We start from the raw sequence: 13580 nt of genomic DNA on the forward strand, positions 1-13580 counted from the left end.
CACTTTTTGAGAAGATAAACAAAGGAATGAATGTGTTTCGAAATAAAAGTAAATCCATATTTACAGAAGTACTTAGGATTAAAGGGGAACTAACAAAGAACATTTTTCTTGCAACATATAACAGATTAAACTAATCACACCCTTGTTGCCAATAGGTAGCTGATAGGGAATTTGATTCAATTCATCACACTACAAAAAACACTCCAAATTGGTTTTTGAACCCTATCTCCCTTTTTTTCTCGTTCTTCTGGATCAATCAATCAGCACGAGAGCCAGCAGATCTCCGACCGCTATATTTCTGCCCACACAGATTCAAACGTTTGATATCAATGTTAGCAACCATATCACTATGAATCTGAAATGACTCTCATGAAACAGTACAAAGATTCTAATGACTAAAATGGGGGTTCTGAGAGAGACCTGTTTACCGATGCTGAAAGGAATGTACTTGTGCTTGATCATGTGGGAGATCTGGCGTCTCATGGTGAGGACAAAGAGAACGATCCAGTAGCAAAGCAGTATAGGCCAGAAGACGGGAACATCAAAAACCGAGAAGAACGTCATGAGAAAGGCAATGCAGAATGCTTTCGTCATGGAGTACCTACAACAACAACATATTCAATCGTCTTTGTCTGTCACCAACAACATATTCAAGTGTCTCAGTGGGTAGTAGTTACCAGAACTTGAACTCAGGGAGTCGGCGGATAAAAGGCTTGAACTCATCAGAGCCACGAGTAGGGAGAGAAGCACCACCACCATCAGAGGCAGCGTCGAGCTCGGGGTCAACGAGGGGAGACAAGAAGCCGATGAGGAGGTTGAGGAGGTAGATGCCGAGACCGTAGGAGATGATGTAGAAACCGTGAATGGAGAAAACTCTCAAGCAGTAGATGAGAAAGACAACGAATGTGCCAATCCACCTGTAGGTTGAGTGAGGTGTGGTCTTGTCGAGGTAGTATTTGTAAACTCTCCATGCCTCGTGTGCCTTCTTTTGTACAGGCGTGGCCACGTCACCACCGTCCATTGTGATTCTTTTGAAAAACCTAGAGATAAAGAACCAAGTTCAATCGGATAACCTAGAAAACCCTAAAACGTGTAAATCAATCAACATGAATCCATCTCTTAGCTGAATAACCCTAAGAGAGAAGAGACTTGTGAAATAGATTTCAACGGATCGCGAAAGTTCAGATCTGAGATCGGAACTGAATCATTCTCAAAGAACAACAACGAGTAGTTAGAGAAGGATGAGATTCAAACGACTTACGGAAGCTGGATAACAATGAAGGAGAGCTTCTCTGCGTCACCTCGTCGGCGAAGCAAGCGGATCTGATTCTGAGCTTAAGGAACACCAACGCGAAGAAGAATATCTCACAAAGAATTGTTTTTCTTTTATTTTTAGTTTTGCTCGTAGGTTTTACATAATTACGCATAAGCCACCAATATAATGTTTTGCTTCGGTTTAACCCCCGAATGTTCTTTCCTACTCTTAAATTCACCAACTACTTTGTCTTTCTCACTTCTTAACCCAAATTTAGCGTTCAGCTTCATTCAACTCACTTAATTAAACAAGTTGCGCTACACGCTGATTTTTTTTAATTCTCAAGTCTAGACCTAAAGTGAGTTTGTGAAGAGCGAAAAAAATGTCACAATTGAGGTCATGTGTAGTCTTCAATCTAAAGCCAAGACTCATCAGTTACCGTGGTAGGAGTTGTGCACACAGAGAATATTGTTTTCAAAAATATTTTGAGGGAGCAAATATAAAAATCAATTCGGAATATTAAGTAAACATAATATCTCAAAACAGCCTTCTAAAGAGTTTCTCGAGTACGAAGGAGTTCAAACATAAAAGAACTATAAGAGCTCTGATGAGTAACGTATACATCAAAAGAGATTAGACTGGAGAAGCAAAACATTGACAAAGGTCGATCTGTTTTGTTTAGGTGTTGGTGGCACGAGTGTAGATCTGCTGGCTCGAGTGAGCAGCGACCATCCTGATCACACCTTTAGCCATTAGCTCCCTTATTGCCTTCCTTGCAAGAGACCCGTTGATCTGTTTGTACACGACGTTATATTTTGGAAAATAACGTAAGTTTGAAGTTCTAGAAATAACAGACTGAAGAGACAGGAAGTAGATAAGTTACCCTCATACGGTCGGAGAGAATGGAAGGGGTGATGAGCTTGAACTTGGGAGCCTCAGTGAGAAGCTTGTCGTAAGTAGCCTGATCAAACAACACCATGTTGTTCACCTTCTCCTTTTGCTTTCCCTTGCTCCACTTCTGTTTTTATTTAAAGGAGAAAGAAGACAACACTTAGGCCCAGAAATGATCATGAACACAGATCAAGACATAACCAAAGCTACATTACATAGATATTTTTCACAATGTATAATATACACCTACCTATCCAGATGTATTCAAGTAGACATTCGATAGTGATGAATCACAGAGATTAAAGTGTCTACAATAATATTCACACTGGAAGTAATCTACTTACATTTCATCAACTCATAATAAATAATCTACTTAAAATCTAACTTAGACGTATGTGTATGTACACAAGTATAGGTTGCATTTAAGATAAATGGAGAAAGCGAACCTTCTTCTTCTGTTTTCCACCTCCGGATTTAGCCGGCTTTGACGACGGCGGTGGAACCTTATCCTTCTTTGGCGCCTGAGACCAAACATAAAATCTCAAAATTAGATACCAACGCAAAGAGATGCAAAGCAATATCTAGAGATAGACGGAGAGAGAGGGAGGGTAACCATGGTGTTATCGACGGAGACGGGTAACAATCGGCAGGTAGGCTATGGAGATGAGAGACGACAGTGAGTAGGAGAAGTGCTTTTGTTCTTGTATATTAGGGTTTCCGAGTTCTTAGCAGGCTGAAAAAGCCCATTGAAGTTTCAATAAGCAGGCTGAGAAAGCCCAATTAAACTCTTACATGAACAATCATACACGAATTTTTAGCAGTGGAAGGAACACTGGAGCAGGTGCAAGCTAACTAGCTAATAAGGTGATTTTATTCTAGTATCCCTTTGTGTATTATATTCACAGTAAGTGAATGACATTTCATGTTTACTACTTTGTTTTACTTTTAACTAACTCATTCATGTTCTTATTGACCTTGGCCTAGTTAAATGACTTATGAGTGCACTATGTATGTTAGCCATTCGGAACTTTATGTGTATCCTTGTTCAATTAGTAACATAATCGTAGAAAATTCACATGACTTCAAACAAAAACTTTATATGGAATCATGGATCATGGATGTCAACAAAGATGAAACTCCTAGCAAAAAGAATTTCAGTAGGGCCGTGATGGGCTTCACGCCCAATGCTATTTAATAACATATGTGATAACATAATTTGTAAACCGACCTTAGCTCAGTTGGTAGAGCGGAAGACTGTAGTTGTTGCTGTAATCTTTAGGTCGCTGGTTCGATTCCGGCAGGTCGGATTTTTTTTTGAAGAATATCAGATTTCCCACTTAATGAATATTTTTTTTCTTTTATTTGATTATTTCCCACATTAAATGAAGATTTAAGAAAAAAAAAAGGTTCTCTAACGGGAACAAATTTTATTTTGCACGTACAGGCAATTACATTGTTCATAAGTGATAAGTCATCATAACTCTTTATGAAGCATGTTATATCTTTTTCTTTGTGGCGTCTCCATTTTCTTTTTCGAGACTGTTTGTTGTTTTTGGTGTATATACATGCAATTACATTGGTAAATAAATACTCCAGTAAGTGACACTGAATCAGCAATCACTCACATGCAGGAGGAATAAATGTTATAAAATTCACGTAAAAGCAATTACAATTAGATTAATTATGTGATCAACTTGAGGATTTATAATATGTCCTTGATGATTTATAATATAATCACGATAGACGTACAAGCCATATTTAAGTTATGAAACTCAGATTTTGGTTCTTTATAGATTTGCTACCAGAAAAGGGGTATCCACTTATATATTGTATTGTTCTTGGCTAAGGATGCAATTTTCTTGTTAGAATAATAACGAAGAGTTTTCATCAACTAGATTTGTGAGTGAGCTCCATAATCTCTAAATCTATGCTCAAATTATAGATAACAAACGCAATTCATAGATCTTAAAGGCCCACATACAATTTTATGTAAAAGAAAATATTCTAATTGTGTTCTTCATTAGGTCCAATCATTTCTCTTAATATAAAGGATAGTTTTATCAAATTTATTGAATCAAAAAACTCGAAACGACATCTACAAAGTGTTTATAATATTTATAAAGTGTTTTGATATTGGGTGGGACTGTAGCAAAGAAAAAGCAAGTGTTTTTACATTTGTGGCTGAGCTCCCGCTATTTTATAAGGGTGATCAAACAAAAAATCTAGATAAATAAAATTATATATGTAAGGATGTTTTAGCTCCCTCGAAATAGTTTATTTTATACACATCCAGATAACTAGAACTGAATCAGAAGTACACAGAAAATTTGAAGTGGATTAAAATCTATATTTCAAAAAAAAAACATTTTATATCAAATGTGGACTGAAAGTGAAACTGCACAATAAGATAATTTTTGTTAACTATTTTTAAATACAAAACCCATACATAAGAACTTGACAGAGAAAACACTAGTACAGCAATTGTAAGTAATAACATATCGGTCTTCCAACTAGTTTGTGTTGCAAAATTTTCTTTTGATTACACTTCAAATTAATTAGCATATAAACCAGCTGATATATAGTGTCATACGTTATACGTAAACTTTTTGTGGATAAGTTTGATTGATCTTAAAACAAGTAAATATAACATATATATACTTCATAATCTGCATTATGTTGGTTGAATGAAGTATCGCGTGACACGTTACGTTTATGGACAACTATGAACAATTGAAGATGTCTTTTAGAAAAAGATGTGGGGCTTTTATCTTTTCTTCAAAGTGTATCCAATAACAAAAATGATACTAAATAAACCACATATATGTGCCTTTTTGTTTCGAAAGAGACAAGACATAAAGAAAGTTAAGAAACACATTAACAAAGAGAAATTGTAGAAGTATAAGTCATCTCTCAATCTCTTAGCGAAGAAGGAATGGTCTATTCTACATTTTAAAATATAACTTAAAATATTAGTGTAAATTTTTGTGTGTTTTGTCTTTATTTACCAGTCAGTGTCTTTGTAAATTCTAATCAGGGGAAATAGTTATCAAATTTTACATTCGATTTCTTATACATGAATGCCAGCATATGAAATATACAATATAAAACTAGTTACCAGACAAATGAGGTTCTGGTTATATTAAGATTGTTGTATAATGTACAAGTTAAACTCCACATTATAGTGTTCTGCAGACATCTTCTAAGTGGATTTCTGGATATAATAAATTTAGTCTTCTTTTTTTTCTGTAAAAAAAAAATTTAGTCTTCTTATAAATAGAAATCTACAATATAACTGGTTTTGTTTATAATAAAAATGTATCATATAACCGTTTTTAGTTGCATAGTTCCAGTGTCTAATTTATAAATTTGAGTTGCCAAGAATAATATCAGAAAATATAATAGTAATATGTTTTCCGAGTAAAAAATATAAAATAATTTTATCAGGAAACTTTGATTTACAAGTTTGATTTGTGTGACCAAAACCTAAGAAATGAGGTTTTAAGGCTTTTTTTCAGAAAAAGAAAAAAGAACTTGGAAATGAGATTCTAGTACAAAGAATGAAAACAGGTTTTATGTCTCAAAAAAATCTCATTAACTGCCTAGGAGATTATATTACTACATTCTACATATTCTATATCATGGAGTATTTTCTTTTAAAAAAAATAATAATCTGGCATGATAGACATGATTTGTAGTAATCATTCAAGTCCTATAAACTTTTTCCACAAAATTTATCTAGATATGGTGATACGCATTATTTTTACAGATTAGTTTATTGTGAATAACACAAAGAAGCTAGTAAATGGACATATAAAAATAATGGTGGGGTGCTATGAGTCGAGTAAAAAATTACAAATGACGATGGTAGTGCATGAAATTGTTTTACCAATGATAACCATCAATATGACTATTAACTATAATATAACGAACTTTGGTGGTCGTCTGATAGCGCTAGAGGGAATTAAAAATCTAATACAGCGAATCCGAATTCATACTTCATCGGTCACACGGATATTGACTATTGCTTTCGACTCATTTGAATGTCCAGAAGAACATCTATCTGTGAGTTATACCTTTACATGGAGGTTAGATCTATATCTTTAGTAGATCCGGGTTTAACCCTTTTAGTTTAAAAAGAAAACTATAATATAATGAAAAATATCCTAAGACATGCGCAAGTGTTTATTAAGTTTTCATTTATCTATATTATAGTTAAAAAAACAGTTTCATGCACTATATATCTTCATTATTTGTAATTTTTTAGTGTTTATGAATCTTCATTTATCATATAGATATTTGTCGATTCATTTTTTTAATAAAATAAGTTGAATTTATGAATATATGTCCAAAAAAAAAGTTTCTGTCGATATAAGAAAATTCTGTCATATATTATAATGATTAGAAAAATTGGAAAAAGTTACTATAACAACCATTCTCTGAGACTAGTATTCTTTTCTTTTAGTAATCAACTACTCTGAATCAATATAATTTGGTTTAAGATTTTTTCACATAGATTAAGAAAATATAAATTTACCTTGATTATATAAAAATATCAATAAATAAAACGAATTCAATCAATAAGAAAAAAATTCAAATGCTACTAAATTCTATATAGAATAGTGATATATGGTGTTTTATACATCATTATATATATATGTTTTCTAATTGGTTTTCAAGTCTTTATCGAGTCTTTCTAGTCCTTTTCGAGTCATTACAGGTCTGGAGTTGCACTGGATGGAAGATGGACCTGCTGGAACAAAAGAAGCAGAAAACAGTGCAGTTTGGTGATTTTCACGCAGAACAGTCTGATGACTGTTCCCGATCAAGCGGAACAAGCAGACGGAGTGATCCCGCGGTTGTTCCCGACAAATAAGGAAAATACAACATCTCGGGATTTGCCCTAATTATCCTCTTTTTCTCTCTGGCCGCCTGTGGCTTTTGATATAACTTCTTTTTCTATTTTTTCTACATCATTCTACGCTATTCTAGACCCTAAGACTCCATTGTTGGGATTTACTTATTTGTAAAGGGAGAAGGATCTCTACACTCTTGAGAAGAATCCTGAACCCTATCTCATTTATTTTATTGATTCAGCATGTTTTCTTCATCTGTTATATATGTGTTCTCAGTTGCTATGGCTGAGTAGTCGGCTAGCTTGTCTAGGGTTCTAGGGTGTTGATTTCGTGAGCTAAACATAGATAAGTGAATCCATTGATTGTCTTCATTCATAACTGTTCTTATTGCTTGCATTAAACTGGCCGCTTAATGTTAGATCATAGGTTTAACCTGTTCATTAACCGTGTAATAGGTTGCTAGATCTGTTTTGAATGAGCATTGCATCCCTAATCAGCGAAAGTAGATATTAGGGTGTTTTGTGAACCTATCGGACTTGATCTCTATTGCTTGCGATCGCTTCTCACCTCAACGACAGTTAGACGGTGAGATCGATCAGCATAGGGAGCAGTACCACGACAGTGGGCTGTTCTACTTGAGTGATCCGAGTTCTAGACTGTTCTTATTAGTACTTGAATAATTGTTCAGCTCACAAGTTTTAGCACCCGATGAAGAAACCCTAGGCTGGCTTTTCTTTAAATTGAATTTACATTTACATTATTTGCTGCTTGTCACATTATCCTCGATCAAAACCCCCATGTTGTTTTAGCTTGATATTGATCCCATAAAAATAAAGTGTATTAGTTGGTCTCTGTGGATTCGATCCTAAAGTGCTACATCGACATACCATTCGATTGTGGTAGTGTGCACATTAGGTTAATTGGTGTGCGTGAACACGGATATCAAATAGTGATTAATTATTTTGCAACAAATTTTTCTTTTTCTAAACACCACTTAAAATGATAATATTATTCTTTTTCATATTGTTGCCTTGCCTTTGAGACTAGTATGAATTGATTTTCTTATCTTGACTGAAAAAATATAAATGACACAACAAATAGATTGGGATATTAGAAGTATAAAAACAGAATGTATTACAGTGTTTGACAAGTGAGACATGGCTTTTAAGCTAACCCTTTAGGAAATGCACACCTTCCATGATCAAATAGTATTTTACAACAAAGTTAGTATGTTACTTGTTTGATTGACATACTACAAAACAGTGAGCCACAATTTTAAATTACCTATTAAAGTTATATAACTATACAATCATTCTTATACTTTTCGGTACAAAACCACTAGCTTCTCATAATCTGAAACATTTATGTATGCAAATAACTTACTTTTAATTGGTGAAAGGACTAATAATCGTGTTTCAAGTTTGATGTTTGTCAGACCATTAAGACAATCTAGATCTTAGTCAAAAACATTTCATGTAAAGATTATTTGTCAAATTTAATGAATAACTCATAAAACTCGTACTTTTTAACATGTAACCGTAAATACAATCTAAAAAGAACAACGAGGCGATGGTGTCAAATCATATATATAATGCCTCACTTTTCTCTCTTCTTAAGGCATCCACATCAGCATTTTTTAAATGATGTGGGTCCCGCAAAACTATTAAATATCTTAACTCTGACCCAAAAAAAATATTTACAAGCGACATCTTCTTTGATCTTTTCATCTTCCCCAATTTGAAAAATGAATCATATGTTCTTTCATTGATCGGAAGCTTTAAAATAGGTCATGTATTTAACCTTCTCCTTTTTACCTTTTCAGTTCTTCTTCTCCATTTCTCCTTTATCCTCCTCTTCCAATCAACAAAGGTTGTTATAACAGAGCATCGATTCTCAGATTACCCAGATATGCTCACTAAGGATTGAATCAGCTCTAGGATGTCGTCAACGTTTATACGAGGGAGCTTGACATGGAACCAAGCAACGTACCAATACAATCATGTTTGGCAGACGCTCAAGGTTTTGGGTCAAGTCCACACGCCGCCTCGGATCCATTTGGTAAGAGATCCATAGACACGGTCAAAATCTCAAAACTTTAATTGAAATTCATCTCAAAACTTTAATTGAAATTCTAGATGAAGCAGCAGGAGGATAAGATGGTTATGCCTCCAAGGAAGGAGCCTGAAGTAGAGAAGAAGTAAAACTAGAGCATGAACCTGAGTCGGAATTTGGAGAAGAAAGGGAGAGTAAGGAGAGGAAGCAGGAAGCTTTAAAAGAGATAGAGATGGGGAATGCGGCAGCATACAAGTCTTTTAAAACACTATCAAGAATTAGTCATAACCATACAACTTGATGATGAAGATATCTCTTTATCACAAATCGTGCAGCTGCTCATTGGAGATGACAAAGGTATATTCTTTATGTATATGTGTATAGTTTTAATGTATATATTAATCTACAATTTTTATGTGATTTTCTTGGAAAGTGGTTGCGCTCTAAATTTGATCATGTTTGATTCAGTATTATTAGTGCATTATTGTAGTCTTTTGTATATTAGTCTATACTGATTTGTTTTCGAGATGGCTTAAATTGTTGTTCTGCATGACACAGAGGTGGATATCAGAAGCTTGGTAAGGAAAACACACAAAGGAGAGTTCCAATTGGAAGTGGAGCCGATGGATAGTGGCTCCATAGAGATCTCTATTGGATCAAGTTCGCTTAACTGGCCTCGACCAAAGAATATTAAGAAGAAAATTCTCGGGAGTCGAGAATGAGTGGAACAACTATAGTGAGGGCTCTGCAGGCTGCCACTGGATCTCTTCCTCCAATTGTTTCTCTTGATAAATTCATGTCATCCACTGATTCAGAATCTCCATCTGAGTCAGATATTGAAAAAAGACCTCTTGTTTCAGATAATAATGGTGCAGAGGCGGTTATAGTTCTTATGTCACCCAAAGAAAAAGCAAATACCGATCTTGGTACATCACCAGTTAAAGCCGAGAGTGATGAATTAGTATCCTTAATGCCTCATTCTGATTTGTAATCTGTTTGCATACCTACAGGTGAACGTCTATGGGAAGGTCCACTCCACTTGAGTGTTTCTTCTATGATCTCTGTCATTATTCTGAAAAGGTTTGTATTAATCAATGGTTCTATTAGTGATAGCAAACCTAGCTCAGTACTTTATTTCATCTACATTTCCAAATTTGGGTTTGCATATTTAAACATTTTTGTTGTGCTGACTAATCTAAGATGTTATACTATTACACCGTTTCTGAGCTGCATGGAAGATGTTATAAGCTTCTTATTCGCATTATAGGACATTTGATTTGATGTAAAAGTATATACACTCACTGATATCATATTTCCTAATCTGATATTTTTCTTGGACAGTGGTGAAAAGACTACTACGAAAGAGTGGCCTATGTTGCTTGAGATCAAGGGTAGAGTCAGATAAGATGCATTTGAGAAGTTTGTTCGAGAGCTCCCAAATCCCATGAGTCGTGCTGTAATGGTATTCTTCTATGGCTTGCAACTTTCACATTCATTGCTTGAAAGCTGTCTACTTGGCTAAAGTAATAGGACTTGCTTTCCCCTACTTGATAAACTTTTTCCCAGTAGCTGTCATGTGTGCTTATATATAAACTTACTTTTCTATTGCAGGTTATCCGTTTTTTTTTCTGCAAAGAAAAGTTCTCCAAGACTGAACAAGAAACCATTTATGAGGTATGTCCTTGGTAGTTAACTAAATTTCTGTGTAGGAGCGTGTAATCTGGATTAACTGATCCAGTAAAAACTGAATTCATATAAACAAATCAATAGTTTTATTATTGATTTACATTTACATACTTTTGCTGATCCAGTAAAAACTGAATTCATATAAACTTAGGTTTCAAACCAGTCTCAGTCTATGAATAACATTAACCAAGTAAAACCTATTCTTTGTTTTTTTGAAAAACCACGCAAAATGCATCTTAGGATGCAATAAAGCATATGATATGAATTACCACTTTCAGTATAACATGGGCATATACAAAAATCAATACACCTAATACAAATACACAAAGAAAAACACAAGAAATTCAGATAATAAAAAATATATAAATGTAAATCAATAATAAAACGGAAAATTCAAGAATGGTATACAATACCTAGAAGGCTTAAAACAGACACAAATATACCTGCGTGCAAGCGTGTAAGTAAATCAGTGACCACAACAAAACACACAAACTTCACAAATATGGTATCTCAGTTGCACACATTGAGATAGAGAAACAACTCTGTCAATGACCCCGCGCTTGCGCGGGGCTCAGCCCCTAGTGAAAAAAATTAGGACACAACACTAGAGTTTTGCTAAGGGTGTTAACTCATTTTTGCATACAAGAACAATATAACAATAATTCACTCTAAAAAGAAGATTAGTGCCCGGAAAAGAAAAAGCAAATGCACTCATCACTGACCCTATATAAACACTTGCAATGCAAAGGTACATTCTCTCAAGCTAAAACTAAAAACAAAGAAGCAAAGAGAGAGAAAAAAACTCACTCTCTCCTTTTTTTCTCCTACCATAAACTGAATATCAACTCTCCTTTTTTTTGGGCTCTACAACATATAATTTGTAAGCCAATCATTTTCTCTTCAAGGCCGATGGATTCGCCTAGTACCCAAAAGGCTAAACCGAGAAAGATGAAGGCTGTTGTGAAGAAGTCTCGAGTCCAAAAACTCTTGGATTTGTTTTACCGAGTGGTCGAGATAACAGTAGTTATGGTTACAGTGGCCAAGCTCTGTTACCAACTAGTCACCATGTTCGAGGACTCTGGTCTCACACGTTTCCTCATCAACCGTCACCTTGCTTTCCTCTTGGGGAACGCGATAGTCATCGCTGTAGTCGCCAAGTGCGGTCTTTTTGCGAATCAAGAACCACACGCACGGAGAAACAGCAATGATTTTTACGACGAGTTTGTTCAGGAGGAGAGCTCGAGAAGAGAGCAGAGTTTACATGCAGATGTGACATGCAGAGAAAAACAGAGCAGCGAAGAAGACATATCAAAACAGAGCATGCTGGAGAAGAACAGGGCAAAACAGAGTACTGAAGATAACAGAGAGAAACAGAGTACTGAGAAGAAGGACATAAGTGTAAAGAGACAGAAACAAGTCATCACCCAAAAACAGGAAAGCCCGAGGAAGAGTTACGAAAGGAGTGGGTGTGAGAAGCTCGAGGGCTCGAAGAAGAGTTCTTGTGGTTGTGGAAGATTGATGAGATCGGAGACTGAGAGACCTGCTGAAGTTTCTGATGATGAACTCAGGTACAAGATCGAGTCTTTCATTGCGAGACAGAGGAGGAACCAAAAGGATGAAGAGTTTTGTATTGTTTAGATAAGTACTAAGAAAAAAGCAAGGAGAAAAAAAGAAGAAGAAAAACTTTTTGTTTATGCAACAAATAACATTCACATATGTGTGTTTGTAAATATAAGGGTGAAAATATTTGAAAGCCCCAGCATAAAATGTTGTTTTAGCTTTTCTCTTTCTTTTTTTTCCTTTGTAAAATTTTGTTCCATCTTATAAGCTATATAATCTATATTTTCTGTAAAATTAGTCTTATGGTAGACATATATCGGAAAAACATGATGAGCAAGAAGCAATCAACAAGGAGAGTATTAAAGGATCCATTGTTCATAAATCATCATTACTCTTTATGAAGCATTTTATATCTATGTGCATATAACTCACCCAAAAATAGCACGGACAAGTCTTGTATGCCTTGGTTGTGAGCAGCAGGAACGTCTTGGGCAGATTGAACCGCATCTGTAAATGAACCAAAGCATGTAATCGGATCTATTCAAGCTTCATCTATGTGGGTGGTAACTGCACTTGTGAAGACAAATGTGAATGTGTGCATTCAGACAAAGGCCCATGGAACAACCCTGGCATGTTCAAAATACTTTTCAAACGATGGAGAATTCTTCTAAAATCCGGAAACTAAGGCCATGTTTATTGCATTAAGAACGGTTTTTAGTTTTTTTATTTAAAATTAAGAGACTATTACGCTAAAAACTCAAAATCCGTCTTAAGAATCCTATAATAAACATGCCCTTACAAAACAGTAGAATCTAAACTGTACCGACTGTTCAAAACGGAAAAAGAAAGCAGTTGAATCTGATTTAAAGCGTGTTTGAAATATTTGCCCCAAAAAAAACGTGTTCGAAATGAAAGCATTAATTCTAATGGTGAATTACTTGAAAGACATTTATTAGAAGATCATAGTTGATTATAAAGAAATAGTAATAAAATCACTTAAAAACTACGAACATAGTATATATATACAAAAAACAATAGCTCACATCACAAGTTTATACAAATAATATTTAGTATATAAAAGAAGTTCGACTCTGATTTGTATGATATCATTTGAGAATGAATTCAAAACCAAATCCATGGATTCAAGTCCAAAGTGAATAATATTATATACTAATTGGTTGAACTAGAGCTGTACATTAGATTTTTTTTTTTTGACAACAGCTGGACATTAAATTAAAAGAAAAATTATACTCCCTCCGTTTCATATTATTTGTCGTTCTAAG

The 13580-nt window shown here is 34.7% G+C and overlaps 3 protein-coding genes and 1 non-coding gene across 4 annotated transcripts; 2 read left to right on the forward strand and 2 right to left on the reverse strand.

Moving 5' to 3' along the window:
• Positions 1-23: 23 nt before the first annotated feature.
• Positions 24-1418, reverse strand: LOC108811423 (protein RER1B). The gene is made up of 4 exons (XM_018583471.2): positions 1262-1418; positions 678-1040; positions 421-601; positions 24-298 (listed from the first exon to the last, which is right to left on the reverse strand). The coding sequence occupies exons 2-4, from the start codon at positions 1019-1021 to the stop codon at positions 257-259; spliced, it is 567 nt and encodes a 188-aa protein (XP_018438973.1). The 5' UTR covers positions 1022-1040; positions 1262-1418; the 3' UTR covers positions 24-256.
• A 335-nt stretch (positions 1419-1753) lies between these two features.
• Positions 1754-2882, reverse strand: LOC108811424 (40S ribosomal protein S25-4). The gene is made up of 4 exons (XM_018583472.2): positions 2760-2882; positions 2593-2667; positions 2139-2273; positions 1754-2047 (listed from the first exon to the last, which is right to left on the reverse strand). Exons 1-4 carry the CDS (start codon positions 2760-2762, stop codon positions 1934-1936), a joined length of 327 nt encoding a protein of 108 aa, XP_018438974.1. The 5' UTR covers positions 2763-2882; the 3' UTR covers positions 1754-1933.
• Positions 2883-3369: 487 nt separating this feature from the next.
• Positions 3370-3453, forward strand: TRNAY-GUA (transfer RNA tyrosine (anticodon GUA)). The gene is given in 2 exon segments: positions 3370-3406; positions 3418-3453. It is a non-coding gene; the product is annotated as a tRNA-Tyr (tRNA).
• An 8031-nt stretch (positions 3454-11484) lies between these two features.
• On the forward strand, positions 11485-12591 carry LOC108811427 (uncharacterized). Its single transcript, XM_018583473.2, has one exon. It carries the CDS (start codon positions 11647-11649, stop codon positions 12373-12375), a length of 729 nt encoding a protein of 242 aa, XP_018438975.2. The 5' UTR covers positions 11485-11646; the 3' UTR covers positions 12376-12591.
• The last annotated feature ends 989 nt before the right edge of the window (positions 12592-13580 follow it).

This window comes from Raphanus sativus, chromosome 6 (genome assembly GCF_000801105.2).
Source record: "Raphanus sativus cultivar WK10039 chromosome 6, ASM80110v3, whole genome shotgun sequence".
NCBI classification, from domain to species: domain Eukaryota; kingdom Viridiplantae; phylum Streptophyta; class Magnoliopsida; order Brassicales; family Brassicaceae; genus Raphanus; species Raphanus sativus.